The sequence below is a fragment of the Scyliorhinus torazame genome, chromosome 10, assembly GCF_047496885.1.
Source record: "Scyliorhinus torazame isolate Kashiwa2021f chromosome 10, sScyTor2.1, whole genome shotgun sequence".
NCBI lineage: Eukaryota > Metazoa > Chordata > Chondrichthyes > Carcharhiniformes > Scyliorhinidae > Scyliorhinus > Scyliorhinus torazame.
The window spans coordinates 205,717,097-205,729,416 of NC_092716.1; the positions used below are offsets into that span (position 1 = coordinate 205,717,097).

Below are 12,320 nucleotides of genomic sequence, written 5' to 3' on the forward strand. Positions count from 1 at the left end.
AGCTGTCCCCTCCCTAATTGCTGAGAGGCAGTTATCTGTCAGTCACTTGAGGCCTGTTTAGTGGCACAAGGGTGTACATTGTATTCTTCTCTTTGAAGCTTAAGTAGTGTGAGTCACCCTGGTTAGCTGAGGCCTGTTATAAAAGACAGACACGAAGCGCACTCTGTAAGCTTTGCACAGGTGAAGGAGAGACGCATCCAGAGTGGGAATTGGAACTTGGTAATTTGGTGCAGAGAAGGAGAAGGTGCTTTTTCCCTACCGTGATTTCTAAGTGATTTTTATTACCTTTTCAAATTTTGTGGGGGGGAAACTGAAGTGACATCACAGTAAAGCTGTGACCTGATTGGCTGGTTGGGAATATGTTAAATTTGAAAAAAAAATAATACTGCAAAACAAATCTAATTGATTAACTAGATAGTGGAGTAACTAAACCTGAGGGCAGTGATCGGTATTTACAATAAAAATCATCTAGTGTCAGGGCCATATAGTTAATTGTAACTCAATCTAACAATAATTCAAGTGTTTATTTTAAATTAATTAATTAGTGCTTAAGTGTCACTCAGCGGGGTGCAGTGCTCCAACTGTGAGATGTGGCAGATCTGTGACGCTTCCAGCGTTCCGGTCGACTACATCTGCAGCAAGTGTAACCAATGGCAGCTCCTCACAGACCACGTGGTTCGGTTGGAGCAGCAATTGGATGCGCTTAGGAGCATGCAAGTTGCAGAAAGCGTCATAGATAGGAGTTATAGAGATGTGGTCACACCCAAGGTGCAGGCAGAGAGATGGGTGACCACCAGAAGGGGCAGGCAGTCAGTGCAGGAATCCCCTGTGGTTGTCCCCCTCTCGAACAGGTATACTGCTTTGGATACTGTTGGGGGGAATAGCCTATCGGGGCAAAACGTCAGCAGCCAGAGCAGTGACACCACGGCTGGCTCTGATGTTCAGCAGGGAGGGTCAAAGCACAGAAGAGCAATAGTCATAGGGGTCTCTATAGTCAGGGGCACAGATAGGCGCTTCTGTGGACGTGAAAGAGACTCCAGGATGGTAGGTTGCCTCCCTGGTGCCAGGGTCCAGGATGTCTCAGAACGGGTAATGGGCCTCCTGAAAGGGGAGGGCAAACAGGCAGAGGTCGTTGTACATATTTGTACTAACGACATAGGCAGGAAGGGGCATGAGGTCCTCCAGCAGGAGTTCAGGGAGCTAAGCAGAAAGTTAAAAGACAGGACCTCTAGGGTTGTAATCTCGGGATTACGCCCTGTGCCACGTGCCAGTGAGGCTAGAAATAGGAAGATAGAAGAGCTAAACATGTGGCTAAACAGCTGGTGTAGGAGGGAGGGTTTCCGTTATCTGGACCACTGGGCGCTCTCCCGGGGCAGGTGTGACCTGTATAAGAAGGACGGGTTGCATCTAAACTGGAGAGGCATAAATATCCTGGCCGCGAGGTTTGCTAGTGTCACACGGGAGGGCTTAAACTAGTATGGCAGGGGGGTGGGTACCGGAGCAATAGGTCAGAAGCTGAAAACATTGAGGGAGAACTAGGGAATAGGGCCAGTATGGCTCTGAGGAAGAGCAGACAGGCTGAAAACAGCGGGTCTGGTGGCCTGAAGTGCATATGTTTTAATGCAAGAAGTATAACGGGTAAGGCAGATGAACTGAGAGCTTGGATTTGTACTTGGAACTATGATGTTGTTGCCATTACAGAGACCTGGTTGAGGGAAGGGCAGGATTGGCAGCTAAACGTTCAAGGATTTAGATGTTTCAGGCGGAATAGAGGGGGATGTAAAAGGGGTGGCGGAGTTGGGCTACTGGTTAGGGAGAATATCACAGCTGTACTGCGGGAGGACACCTCAGAGGGCAGTGAGGCGATATTAATAGAGATCAGGAATAAGAAGGGTGCAGTCACAATGTTGGGGGTTTACTACAGGCCTCCCAACAGCCAGCGGGAGATAGAGGAGCAGATAGGTAGACAGATTTTGGAAAGGAGTAAAAGCAACAGGATTGTTGTGATGGGAGACTTCAACTTCCCCAATATTGACTGGGACTCACTTAGTGCTAGGGACTTGGTAAGGTTTGTAAGGAGCATCCAAACAATATGGCAGCACGGTAGCATTGTGGATAGCACAATTGCTTCACAGCTCCAGGGTCCCAGGTTCGATTCCGGCTTGGGTCACTGTCTGTGCGGAGTCTGCACGTTCTCCCTGTGTGTGCGTGGGTTTCCTCCGGGTGCTCCGGTTTCCTCCCACAATCCAAAGATGTGCAGATTAGGTGGCTTGGCCATAATAAATTGCCCTTAGTGTCCAAAGTTGCCCTTAGTGTTGGGTGGGGTTACTGGGTTATGGGGATAGGGTAGAGGTGTGGACCTTGGGTAGGGTGCTCTTTCCAAGAGCCGGTGCAGACTCGATGGGCCGAATGGCCTCCTTCTGCACTGTAAATTCTATGAAATATGTAGATAGTCCAACTAGGGAAGGGGCTGTACTGGACCTGGTATTGGGGAATGAGCCCGGCCAGGTGGTAGAAGTTTCAGTAGGGGAGCATTTCGGGAACAGTGACCACAATTCAGTAAGTTTTAAAGTGCTGGTGGACAAGGATAAGAGTGGTCCTCAGGTGAATGTGTTAAATTGGGGAAAGGCTAATAATAACAATATTAGGCGGGAACTGAAGAACCTAGATTGGGGGTGGATGCTTGAGGGCAAATCAACATCTGACATGTGGGAGGCTTTCAAATGTCAGTTGAAAGGAATTGAGGACCGGCAAGTTCCTGTGCGGAAGAAGGATAAATACGGCAAATTTCAGGAACCTTGGATAACGAGAGATATTGTAGGCCTTGTCAAAAAGAAAAAGGAAGCATTTGTCAGGGCTAGAAGGCTGGGAACAGGCGAAGCCTGTGTGGAATATAAGGAAGGTAGGAAGGAACTTAAGCAAGGAGTCAGGAGGGCTAGAAGGGGTCACGAAAAGTCATTGGCAAATAGGGTTAAGGAAAATCCCAAGGCTTTTTACACGTACATAAAAAGCAAGAGGGTAGCCAGGGAAAGGGTTGGCCCACTGAAGGACAGGCAAGGAAATCTATGTGTGGAGCCAGAGGAAATGGGCAAGGTACTAAATGAATACTTTGCATCAGTATTCACCAAAGAGAAGGAATTGGTGGATGTTGAGTCTGGAGAAGAGTGTGTAGATAGCCTGGGTCACATTGAGATCCAAAAAGACGAGGTGTTGGGCGTCTTGAAAAATATTAAGGCAGATAAGTCCCCAGGGCCTGATGGGATCTACCCCAGAAGACTGAAGGAGGCTAGAGAGGAAATTGCTGAGACCTTGACAGAAATCTTTGGATCCTCACTGTCTTCAGGTGATGTCCCGGAGGACTGGAGAATAACCAGTGTTGTTCCTTTGTTTAAGAAGGGTAGCAAGGATAATCCAGGGAACTACAGGCCGGTGAGCCTTATGTCAGTGGTAGGGAAATTACTGGAGAGAATTCTTCGAGACAGGATCTACTCCCATTTGGAAGCAAATAGACGTATTAGTGAGAGGCAGCATGGTTTTGTGAAGGGGAGGTCGTGTCTCACTAACTTGATAGAGTTTTTCGAAGAGGTCACAAAGATGATTGATGCAGGTAGGGCAGTGGATGTTGTCTATATGGACTTCAGTAAGGCCTTTAACAAGGTCCCACATGGTAGACTAGTACAAAAGGTGAAGTGACACGGGATCAGGGGTGAGCTGGCAAGGTGGATACAAAACTGGCTAGGTCATAGAAGGCAGAGAGTAGCAATGGAAGGATGCTTTTCTAATTGGATGGCTGTGACTAGTGGTGTTCTACAGGGATCAGTGATGGGACCTTTGCTATTTGTAGTAGATATAGATGATTTGGAGGAAAATGTAACTGGTCTGATCAGTAAGTTTGCAGATGACACAAAGGTTGGTGGAATTGCGGATAGCGATGAGGACTGTCAGAGGATACAGCAGGATTTAGATTGTTTGGAGACTTGGGCGGAGAGATGGCAAATGGAGTTTAATCCGGACAAATGTGAGGTAATGCATTTTGGAAGCTCTAATGCAGGTAGGGAATATACAGTGAATGGTAGAACCCTCAAGAGTATTGAAAGTCAAAGAGATCTAGGAGTACACTGTCCTCTCCAACAATATGGCCCCTCTCATTCGTAAATACTGAAGAAAAACACTCGTTCAAGACCTTTCCTAACTCTTCAGATTCAATACACAATCTCCCGCTACTGTCCTTGATCGGACCTACCCTCACTCTAGTCATTCTCATATTTCTCACATATGTGTAAAAGGCCTTAGGCTTTTCCTTGATCCTACCCGCCAAAGATTTTTCATGTCCTCTCTTAGCTCTCCTAATCCCTTTCTTCAGTTCCCTCCTGGCTATCTTGTACCCCTCCAGCACCCTGTCTGAACTTTGTTTCCTCAGCCTTACATAAGTCTCCTTCTTCCTCTTAACAAGACATTCAACCTCTCTTGTCAACCATGGTTCCCTCACTCGACTATCTCTTCCCTGCCTGACAGGGACATACATATCAAGGACACGTAGTACCTGTTCCTTGAACAAGTTCCACATTGCAATTGTGTCCTTCCCTGACAGCCTATGTTCCCAACTTATGCACTTCAGTTCTTGTCTGACAGCATCGTATTTACCCTTCCCCCAATTGTAAACCTTGCCCTGTTGCACGAACCTATCCCTCTCCATTACTAAAGTGAAAGTCACAGAATTGTGGTCACTATCTCCAAAATGCTCCCCCACTAACAAATCTATCACTTGCCCTAGTTCATTACCAAGTACCAAATCCAATATGGCCTCCCCTCTGGTCGGACAATCTACATACTGTGTTAGAAAAGCTTCCTGGACACACTACACAAACACCACCCCATCCAAACTATTTGATCTAAAGAGTTTCCACTCAATGTTTGGGAAGTTAAAGTCACCCATGACTACTACCCTGTTACTTCTGCACCTTTCCCAATCTGTTCCTCCACATCTCTGCTGCTATTGGGGGCCTATAGAAAACTCCCAACAAGGTGACTGCTCCTTTCCTATTTCTGACTTCCACCCATACTACCTCAGTAGGCAGATCCTCCTCAAACTGCCTTTCTGCAGCTGTTCTCCTACCTCTAATTAACAATGCAACCCCCCCCCCCCCACCTCTTTTACCACCCTCCCTAATCTTATTGAAACATCTATAACCAGGAACCTCCAACAACCATTTCTGCCCCTCTTCTATCCAAGTTTCCGTGATGGCCACCACATCGTAGTCCCAAGTACCGTTCCATGCCTTAAGTTCACCCACTTTATTCCTGATGCTTCTTGCGTTGAAGTATACGCACTTCAACCCATCTCCGTGCCTGCAAGTACTCTCCTTTGTCAGTGTTACCTTCCCCACTGCCTCACTACATGCTTTGACGTCCTGAACATCGGCTACCTTAGTTGCTGGACTACAAATCCGGTTCCCCTTCCCCTGCCAAATTAGTTTAAACCCTCCCGAAGAGTACTAGAAAACCTCCCTCCCAGGATATTGGTGCCCCTTTGGTTCGGATGCAACCCGTCCTGCTTGTACAGGTCCCGCCTTCCCCAGAATGCGCACCAATTATCCAAATACCTGAAATCCTCCCTCCTACACCATTCCTGCAGCCACATGTTCAACTGCACTCTCTCCCTATTCCTAGCCTCGCTATCACGTGGCACCAGCAACAAACCAGAGATGGCAACTCTGCCTGTCCTGGCTTTTAACTTCCAGCCTAACTCCCTAAACCTTTTTGTTACATCCACACCCCTTTTCCTACCTACGTCGTTGGTACCAATGTGCACCACGACTTCTGGCTGCTCCCCCTCCCCCTTAAGGATCCTGAAGACACGATCCGAGACATCCCTGGCCCTGGCACCCGGGAGGCAACATACCTTCCGGGAGTCTCGCTCACGACCACAGAATCTCCTATCTATTCCCCTAACCATTGCGTCTCCTATCACTATTGCTTTTCTATTCTCCCCCCCTTCCCTTCTGAGCCCCAGAGCCAGACTCAGTGCCAGAGACCTGGCCGCTAGGGCCTTCCCCTTGTAGGTCATCCCCCCCCAACAGCATCCAAAACTGTATACTTGTTTTGAAGGGGAACGGCCACGAGGGATCCCTGCACTGTTCTGCCCGTTCATTTTCTTTCCCCTGACTGTTGTTCACCCTGGGGTAACACGGATCGCACATGATGCAATTAACTGATCAAGTATACACCAAACAAAGGCGTTGGTTCAATAAAAGATTTATTGAACCCCAGCAACAAAACACAACCCTGTGGGTTGACTCTCTACTACCCTAAGTAAACTAAAGCTAACTATCTAGATCAGGCTAGCTCTGATCCACGTGTTGGAGGTGTTGAATGATTTGTACACCCTGACTATCACTATAGCTATCACCAGTGGAAAGAGGCATAGTGTTGATGCCTCGTGTGTTTTATAGGTGTAAGTCCCCCTCTGGTGTCCTGTCTTGTGATTGGTTGTGTTCTGTACATTGATTGGCTCACCTGGGTGTCTGTCACTGCCTGCTTTTATCTCACGATGTGCATGGATGCATATTATGACATCCCCTCTTTTAAAACAAAAAATGTTGTTGGCTGCTTAGAGCAGAAACAACATATTTACAAGAGTAACTATATACAAAATCGGTGAGTGGATGGATATGTGCATGTAAGGTGTCTAGCGTGCAGAAACATAACATCATATATACAGGAAATTATTTATAAGTCCAATCGTTGAGGCTGTTGACGGATTCTCGTGGACCGCCTGAGAGCTGGAGGCAGAGATGATGGTGTCTTGACCGGTTGGCATGCAGCCAGGCTGGTGGCCTCATGGAGCAAGGTGTCCGGGTCGGGCCAAGTGACATCTGGGAAAGTGAGATCCGGTGATGGGCATGCAAGTTTGCGTAGTGCCCTTCTGTTGCGCCTTACAATCGATCCATCCGCCATGCGAACCACGAACGTCCTGGGAGCAGCCTGTCGAACCACAACAGCAGGAGCTGACCAGCCGCCACCAGGCAACTGAATGTGAACAGTGTCCTTCGGAGAGAGAGGAGCGGCAGATCCATAACATGATCATCATATGTGATCTTTTGCCTGGTTCTGATCTGCTGCATCTTTTGCAACACTGGAAGGTGATCCAAATCAGGTACATGAATGGCCGGGACAGTCGTCCGCAGGTTACGATTCATTAGGAGCTGAGCCGGAGATAACCCATTGGACAAAGGGGTTGCCCTGTATGCCAGAAAAGCAAGATTGAAATCCGAAGCTAAGTCCGCAGCCTTACAGAGCATTTGCTTCACGACGTGGACCCCTTTTTTGACCTTCCCTTTGATGCACTATCAATTACGACGAGACGAGAGTAGAGAGTAATCGAGGCTCTATTAAGCAGAGATGTGTTGCCTCCTGCAGCTGCTACTGAAATGGCAGCAGCTCGGTGAGCACACACATTTATACTCCGCCTACTGGGCGGAGCCAGCAGGCAGGGATCTATCCCCGTACCTGTAGTACAGGAGCCTTACCGTATTACCTCTAATACACGTATTATACAAACAGTGGTGACTACCACACCCATTACATTGTGGGTAATGTGGGTTCGAGGTGATGTGCTGGAAGTGGTATTGCTTTGCAAAGTTGGACCATTCTTGACTGAAGAAACAGGGACCGTTGTCGCTCATGACCGTGAGCGGAATTCCATGCCTGGCGATTGCCTCTTTGCAGGCCCGTATTACGGTCCGGGGTATTAGGTCTGATAGTTTCACTACCTCGGGGTAACTGGAGAAGTAATCAATTATCAGGAGGTAGTCATGTCCGTTGACATGAAAGAGGTCCACACCAACTTTAGACCATGGAGAGGTCAGAAGCTCATGCTGGTGGAGCGGCTCTTTGGGCTGAGCAGGCAGGAACCGCTGGCATGTCACGCAGTTGAGGACCATATTTGAGATGTCCTCATTGATGCCGGGCCAATAGACAGCTTGTCGGGCCCTGCGCCTACACTTCTCAATGCCGAGGTGTCCCCCGTGTATCTGCGTGAGCACCAAGCTCTGGAAGCTGCGCGGGATGATGATGCGATCCAATTTCAGAAGGATCCCCTCGACAACAGTTAGGTCATCCTTTACATTATAGTATTGGGGGCATTGCCCTTTCTGCCAGCCATTCGTGAGGAGATGTATGACCCGCTGCAGCAGAGGGTCCTTGGCGGTCTCCTTCCGAATGAGTCGGTCGTCGGATGACGGGAGAATGCTGGCACACAGTTTCACCTGCGCCTCGATGTCGTGCATGAAGTCTGCCTGCTCACATGGTGAGGTGATGGCACGGGAAAGGGTATCCGCGATGATTAGCTCCTTCCCAGGTATGTAAACCAGTTCAAAATCATACCTGCGCAGCCGAAGGAGAATGCGCTGGAGCCTGGGTGTCATGTCGTTTAAGTCCTTGTGTATAATGTGCACCAAGGGTCTGTGGTCCGTCTCCACGGTAAAGGTCTGGAGACCATACACATAATCGTGGAATTTCATGATGCCAGTGAGCAGGCCCAGGCATTCTTTCACAATTTGAGCATAGTGTTGCTCAGTGGGCGTCATGGCCCTGGACGTGTTGGCCACTGGAGCCCAGGATGAGGTGTCGTCCTTCTGGAGGAGCACCGCCCCAATGCCGTCCTGGCTGGCGTCTGTGGAGATCTTGGTCTCCCTCGCTGGGTCAAAGAAGGCTAGAACAGGAGCGGTGGTTAGCTTCGCTTTCAACTCAAGCCACTCTTCTTGATGTGCAGGCAGCCACTGGAAAGTGGTGTACTTTTTCACAAGGTGTCTGAGGGCCATGGTGTGTGACACGGGATTGGGAATGAACTTCCCCAGAAAGGTCACCATCCCCAAGAAGCGGAGGACCGCCTTCTTGTCCTCTGGAGTCTTCATCGTGTTAATTGCCTGGACTTTGTCTGAGTCCGACTGCACGCCCTGTTGTGAGATCTGATTGCCCAGAAATTTAATTGACGACCTGCCAAAGAAGCACTTAGTTTTGTTGAGCTTCAGGTCGTTGGCATGTATGCGCCTGAAGACCTACTGCAGACGGGCAACACGTTCCTCCGGGGTCGTGGACCAAATGATGACACCATCAATGCCCTTGAGCATTTGCTCCATTATGCGATGAAAGATTTCGGAGGCCGACACAATGCCAAATGGCATTCGGTTGTAGCAATATCTCCCGAAGGGAGTGTTAAATGTACATAGCTTCTGGCTGGACTCGTCCAGCTGTATCTGCCAGAAGCCCTTCGATGCGTCCAGCTTTGTAAAATATTTGGCATGCGCCATTTCACTCGTCAGCTCCTCTCGCTTCGGGATCGGATTGTGTTCCCTCATAATGTTGCGGTTCAGATCCCTGGGATCGATGCAAATGCGCAGTTCTCCCGAGGGCTTCTTGACGTAGACCATCAAGCTGACCCAGTCAGTTGATTCCATCACCTTGGATATTATCCCTTGATCCTGGAGATCCTGCAGTTGCGCCTTCAGATGGTCTTTGAAGGGCGCCGGCACCTGGCGTGGCGCATGGATGACAGGTGTGGCATCAAGCCTGAGCAGAATTTTATAACGGTAGGGCAGCGTGCCCATCCCTGTGAACACATCCGGGTACTGCAGTAGGAGCTCCTCAATGTCGGCCTGAAGAGTGTTGTCAGCTGAGGACATGGCATGTACACGCTGAACTAGCTGGAGGAGCTTGCATGCTCGGGCACCCAGCAGAGAGGCCTTGCCAGGCTGGACGACCGCAAAGTGGCCTTGACGGCCCTGTTGGATACTTGCTGGTGACAGGACCCGAGCGCGTGATGGCATTCTCATTGTAGTCGAGCAACTGGCAAGCCGGTGATGGTCGGCTGCCTCCGGATGCGAGCCAGATCTGCTTTGGATATTAGGTTGGCCGAAGCACCGGTGTCCAGCTTGAACCGGATGCTGCAATGGTTGACTTGTACTGTGGCACGTCACTCGTCCGCTCAATCCACTTTAAGGATGGGCGTGTGTGTTGGTGAAAGTGAGGAGGCATGGTTATGCATGGTGATGATGCCCACTCGATACGTGGACTCCAGGCTTTCGTCCTCTGGATCGGTGATGGGACCCGGTTCCAAGCCCAGCAGCCCTTGCTGCACAACTTCAAACTCGTTTTCATTGGACCTGGTGCCGCTGGCCCCCTGTCGGAGGTGCAGATCTGCACAGAGCAGCATAATGACCAAGCTTCTTGCAGTTGAGACATCGCCTGCCTCTCGCGGGGCATTGCCGCTTTAAATGGGCAGTGCTGCAGTTGGGGCCCGTCATTACGTTGACGTCGTGACGTTCGGCGCGTCGTCGCGCTTGCGCAGTGCGGTCAGCAGTCGCTCGCACCTTCGTTTTCCCGCCCGTGGTGCGCATGCCTGGGAGCCCTGGAAAAGCACACAAAATGGCCGCCTTCATCGATGCTCAGGCCCCACATTCGGGCGATGGCCTGTACACTTTCAGCCTCGTGGGAGGCGAGTTGGTCCTGCTCTGCCGAATTCAGGCGGGAATAGCGACTTTTCGCCAGTTCGTGGACTTTGCATGTCTCGATGGCCACTGGCAAGGTCATATTTTCTATTTTTCATTTTTAGGAGCTGCTCCCGCAGGGCGTCGGAGTGGACGCCAAACACAATCCGATCCCTGATGAGGGAGTCAGCGGTGTCTCCATAGTTGCAGGACTGCGCTAGAATGCGAAGCTGAGTCAGAAAAGACTGAAAAAGCTCGTCCTTACCCTGAAGGCGCTGCTGGAATACATAACGCTCGAAGCTTTCATTTGTCTCGACCTCGCAGTGACTGTCGAATTTTGCGAGGACAGTCTGGAACTTTGCCTTTTCCTCACCGTCGGAGAAAGTGAGCAAATTGAAGATTTGGATGGCCTGGTCCCCCGCAGTAAACAGCAGCAGGGTGATTATCCGCGCATCGGAGGCACTTTTGAGGCCCGAGGCCTCAAGGTATTGGCTGAATTTCTGCTTGAAGACCTGCCAGTTGGTGCCAAGGTTCCCGGAGATGCGGAGCAGCGGAGGTGCCTGGATCTTTTCCATGTCACAGGAAGGCAGTTGCTGGTCTTCAGAGAATTGTCAAAGGTAAATTACTTAGAGGCAGTAGTCACTTCTGGTATCATGTCATGTTGTTCACCCTGGGGTAACACGGATTGCACACGATGCAATTAACTGATCAAGTATACACCAAACGAAGGTGTTGGTTCAATAAAAGATTTATTGAACTCTAGCAACAAAACACACAGCTGCCTGTGGGTTGACTCTCTACTACCCTAAGTAAACTAAAGGTAACTATCTAGACCAGGCTAGCTCTGATCCACGTGTTGGAGGTGTTGAATGATTTGTACACCCTGACTGTCATTAGCTATCACCAGTGGAAAGAGGCAGAGTGCTGATGCCTCGTGTGTTTTATAGGTGTACGTCCTCCTCTGGTGTCCTGTCTTGTGATTGATCGTGTTCCGTTCTGTACATTGATTAGCTCACCAGGGTGTCTGTCACTGCATGCTTTTATCTCATGATGTGCATGGGTGCATATTATGACAAACAATAGAGGCATGTAACTTGTACCGAATCGGTGTGTTTAAAACAAATGCTGCTGCAATAGTGGCCTGGGTCAGGCCACCCATATCCCGAGGGAGACACCCCGAATCCATGGATCTGTCACCAGGTTGCTCCCCGCTACGCTCCTCAGTCCTGGTAGCCAGCCCCCAGTAAGCGCTACAATTTTGAAGACTTTTTAAAACTTTGCTTAGTCCTCTCTCTCCCCTCAGTAGCCATGGCGCCCAGTCCCCGTTTGTAAACAGTTGTAGTCAACCGCGCCCATGTGACTTCCAACTGAGAGGGGCAGAGCATACTAGGTCCAACCCGCGAAGTACTTTTAAATTAATACAAATGCCAGTTTTGCATGGGGCACAAACTTTGTTTTCTCTGCCAGGGATGGACTGGAGCATGGCACCCAAATTGGCACCGTGTGTGAAGCTTGATTTTTGCTGGACACCCGATTGCAATTCGCGTTTCCTACACCACAAGGAGTAGAATCCAGCCGCACACTTGAAACTTTTCAGGAAAATTGTGCCCATTAATTTATATGTGTATCAGTTACTCAGCTGACAAAAAAAGCAAAATATTCCTCTTCTACCCTGCCTCTTACTGCACTGGGGAACTTATTTTTTTTAGCACTTTCTGTGAATAAAAATGTTGGAAGGATTGACTTTATTACAGGTCTACTTGTCGCAGGTTCTCAGTATGTTTAAAAGTATGACTAGTTCATCTTAGTAGATTTCTTAAAGTTTTTATTCCA

At 49.3% G+C, this 12,320-nt stretch overlaps 1 protein-coding gene across 1 annotated transcript in view; it reads left to right on the top strand.

Annotated features, from left to right (window-relative positions):
• otog (otogelin) overlaps positions 1 to 12,320 on the top strand; it is a 431,253-nt gene that overhangs the window by 323,351 nt on the left and 95,582 nt on the right. The window contains exon 43 of the mRNA XM_072517704.1: positions 1,011 to 1,024. Coding sequence (XP_072373805.1) covers positions 1,011 to 1,024 — 14 coding nt within the window. The remainder of the gene's footprint in view (positions 1 to 1,010; positions 1,025 to 12,320) is intronic.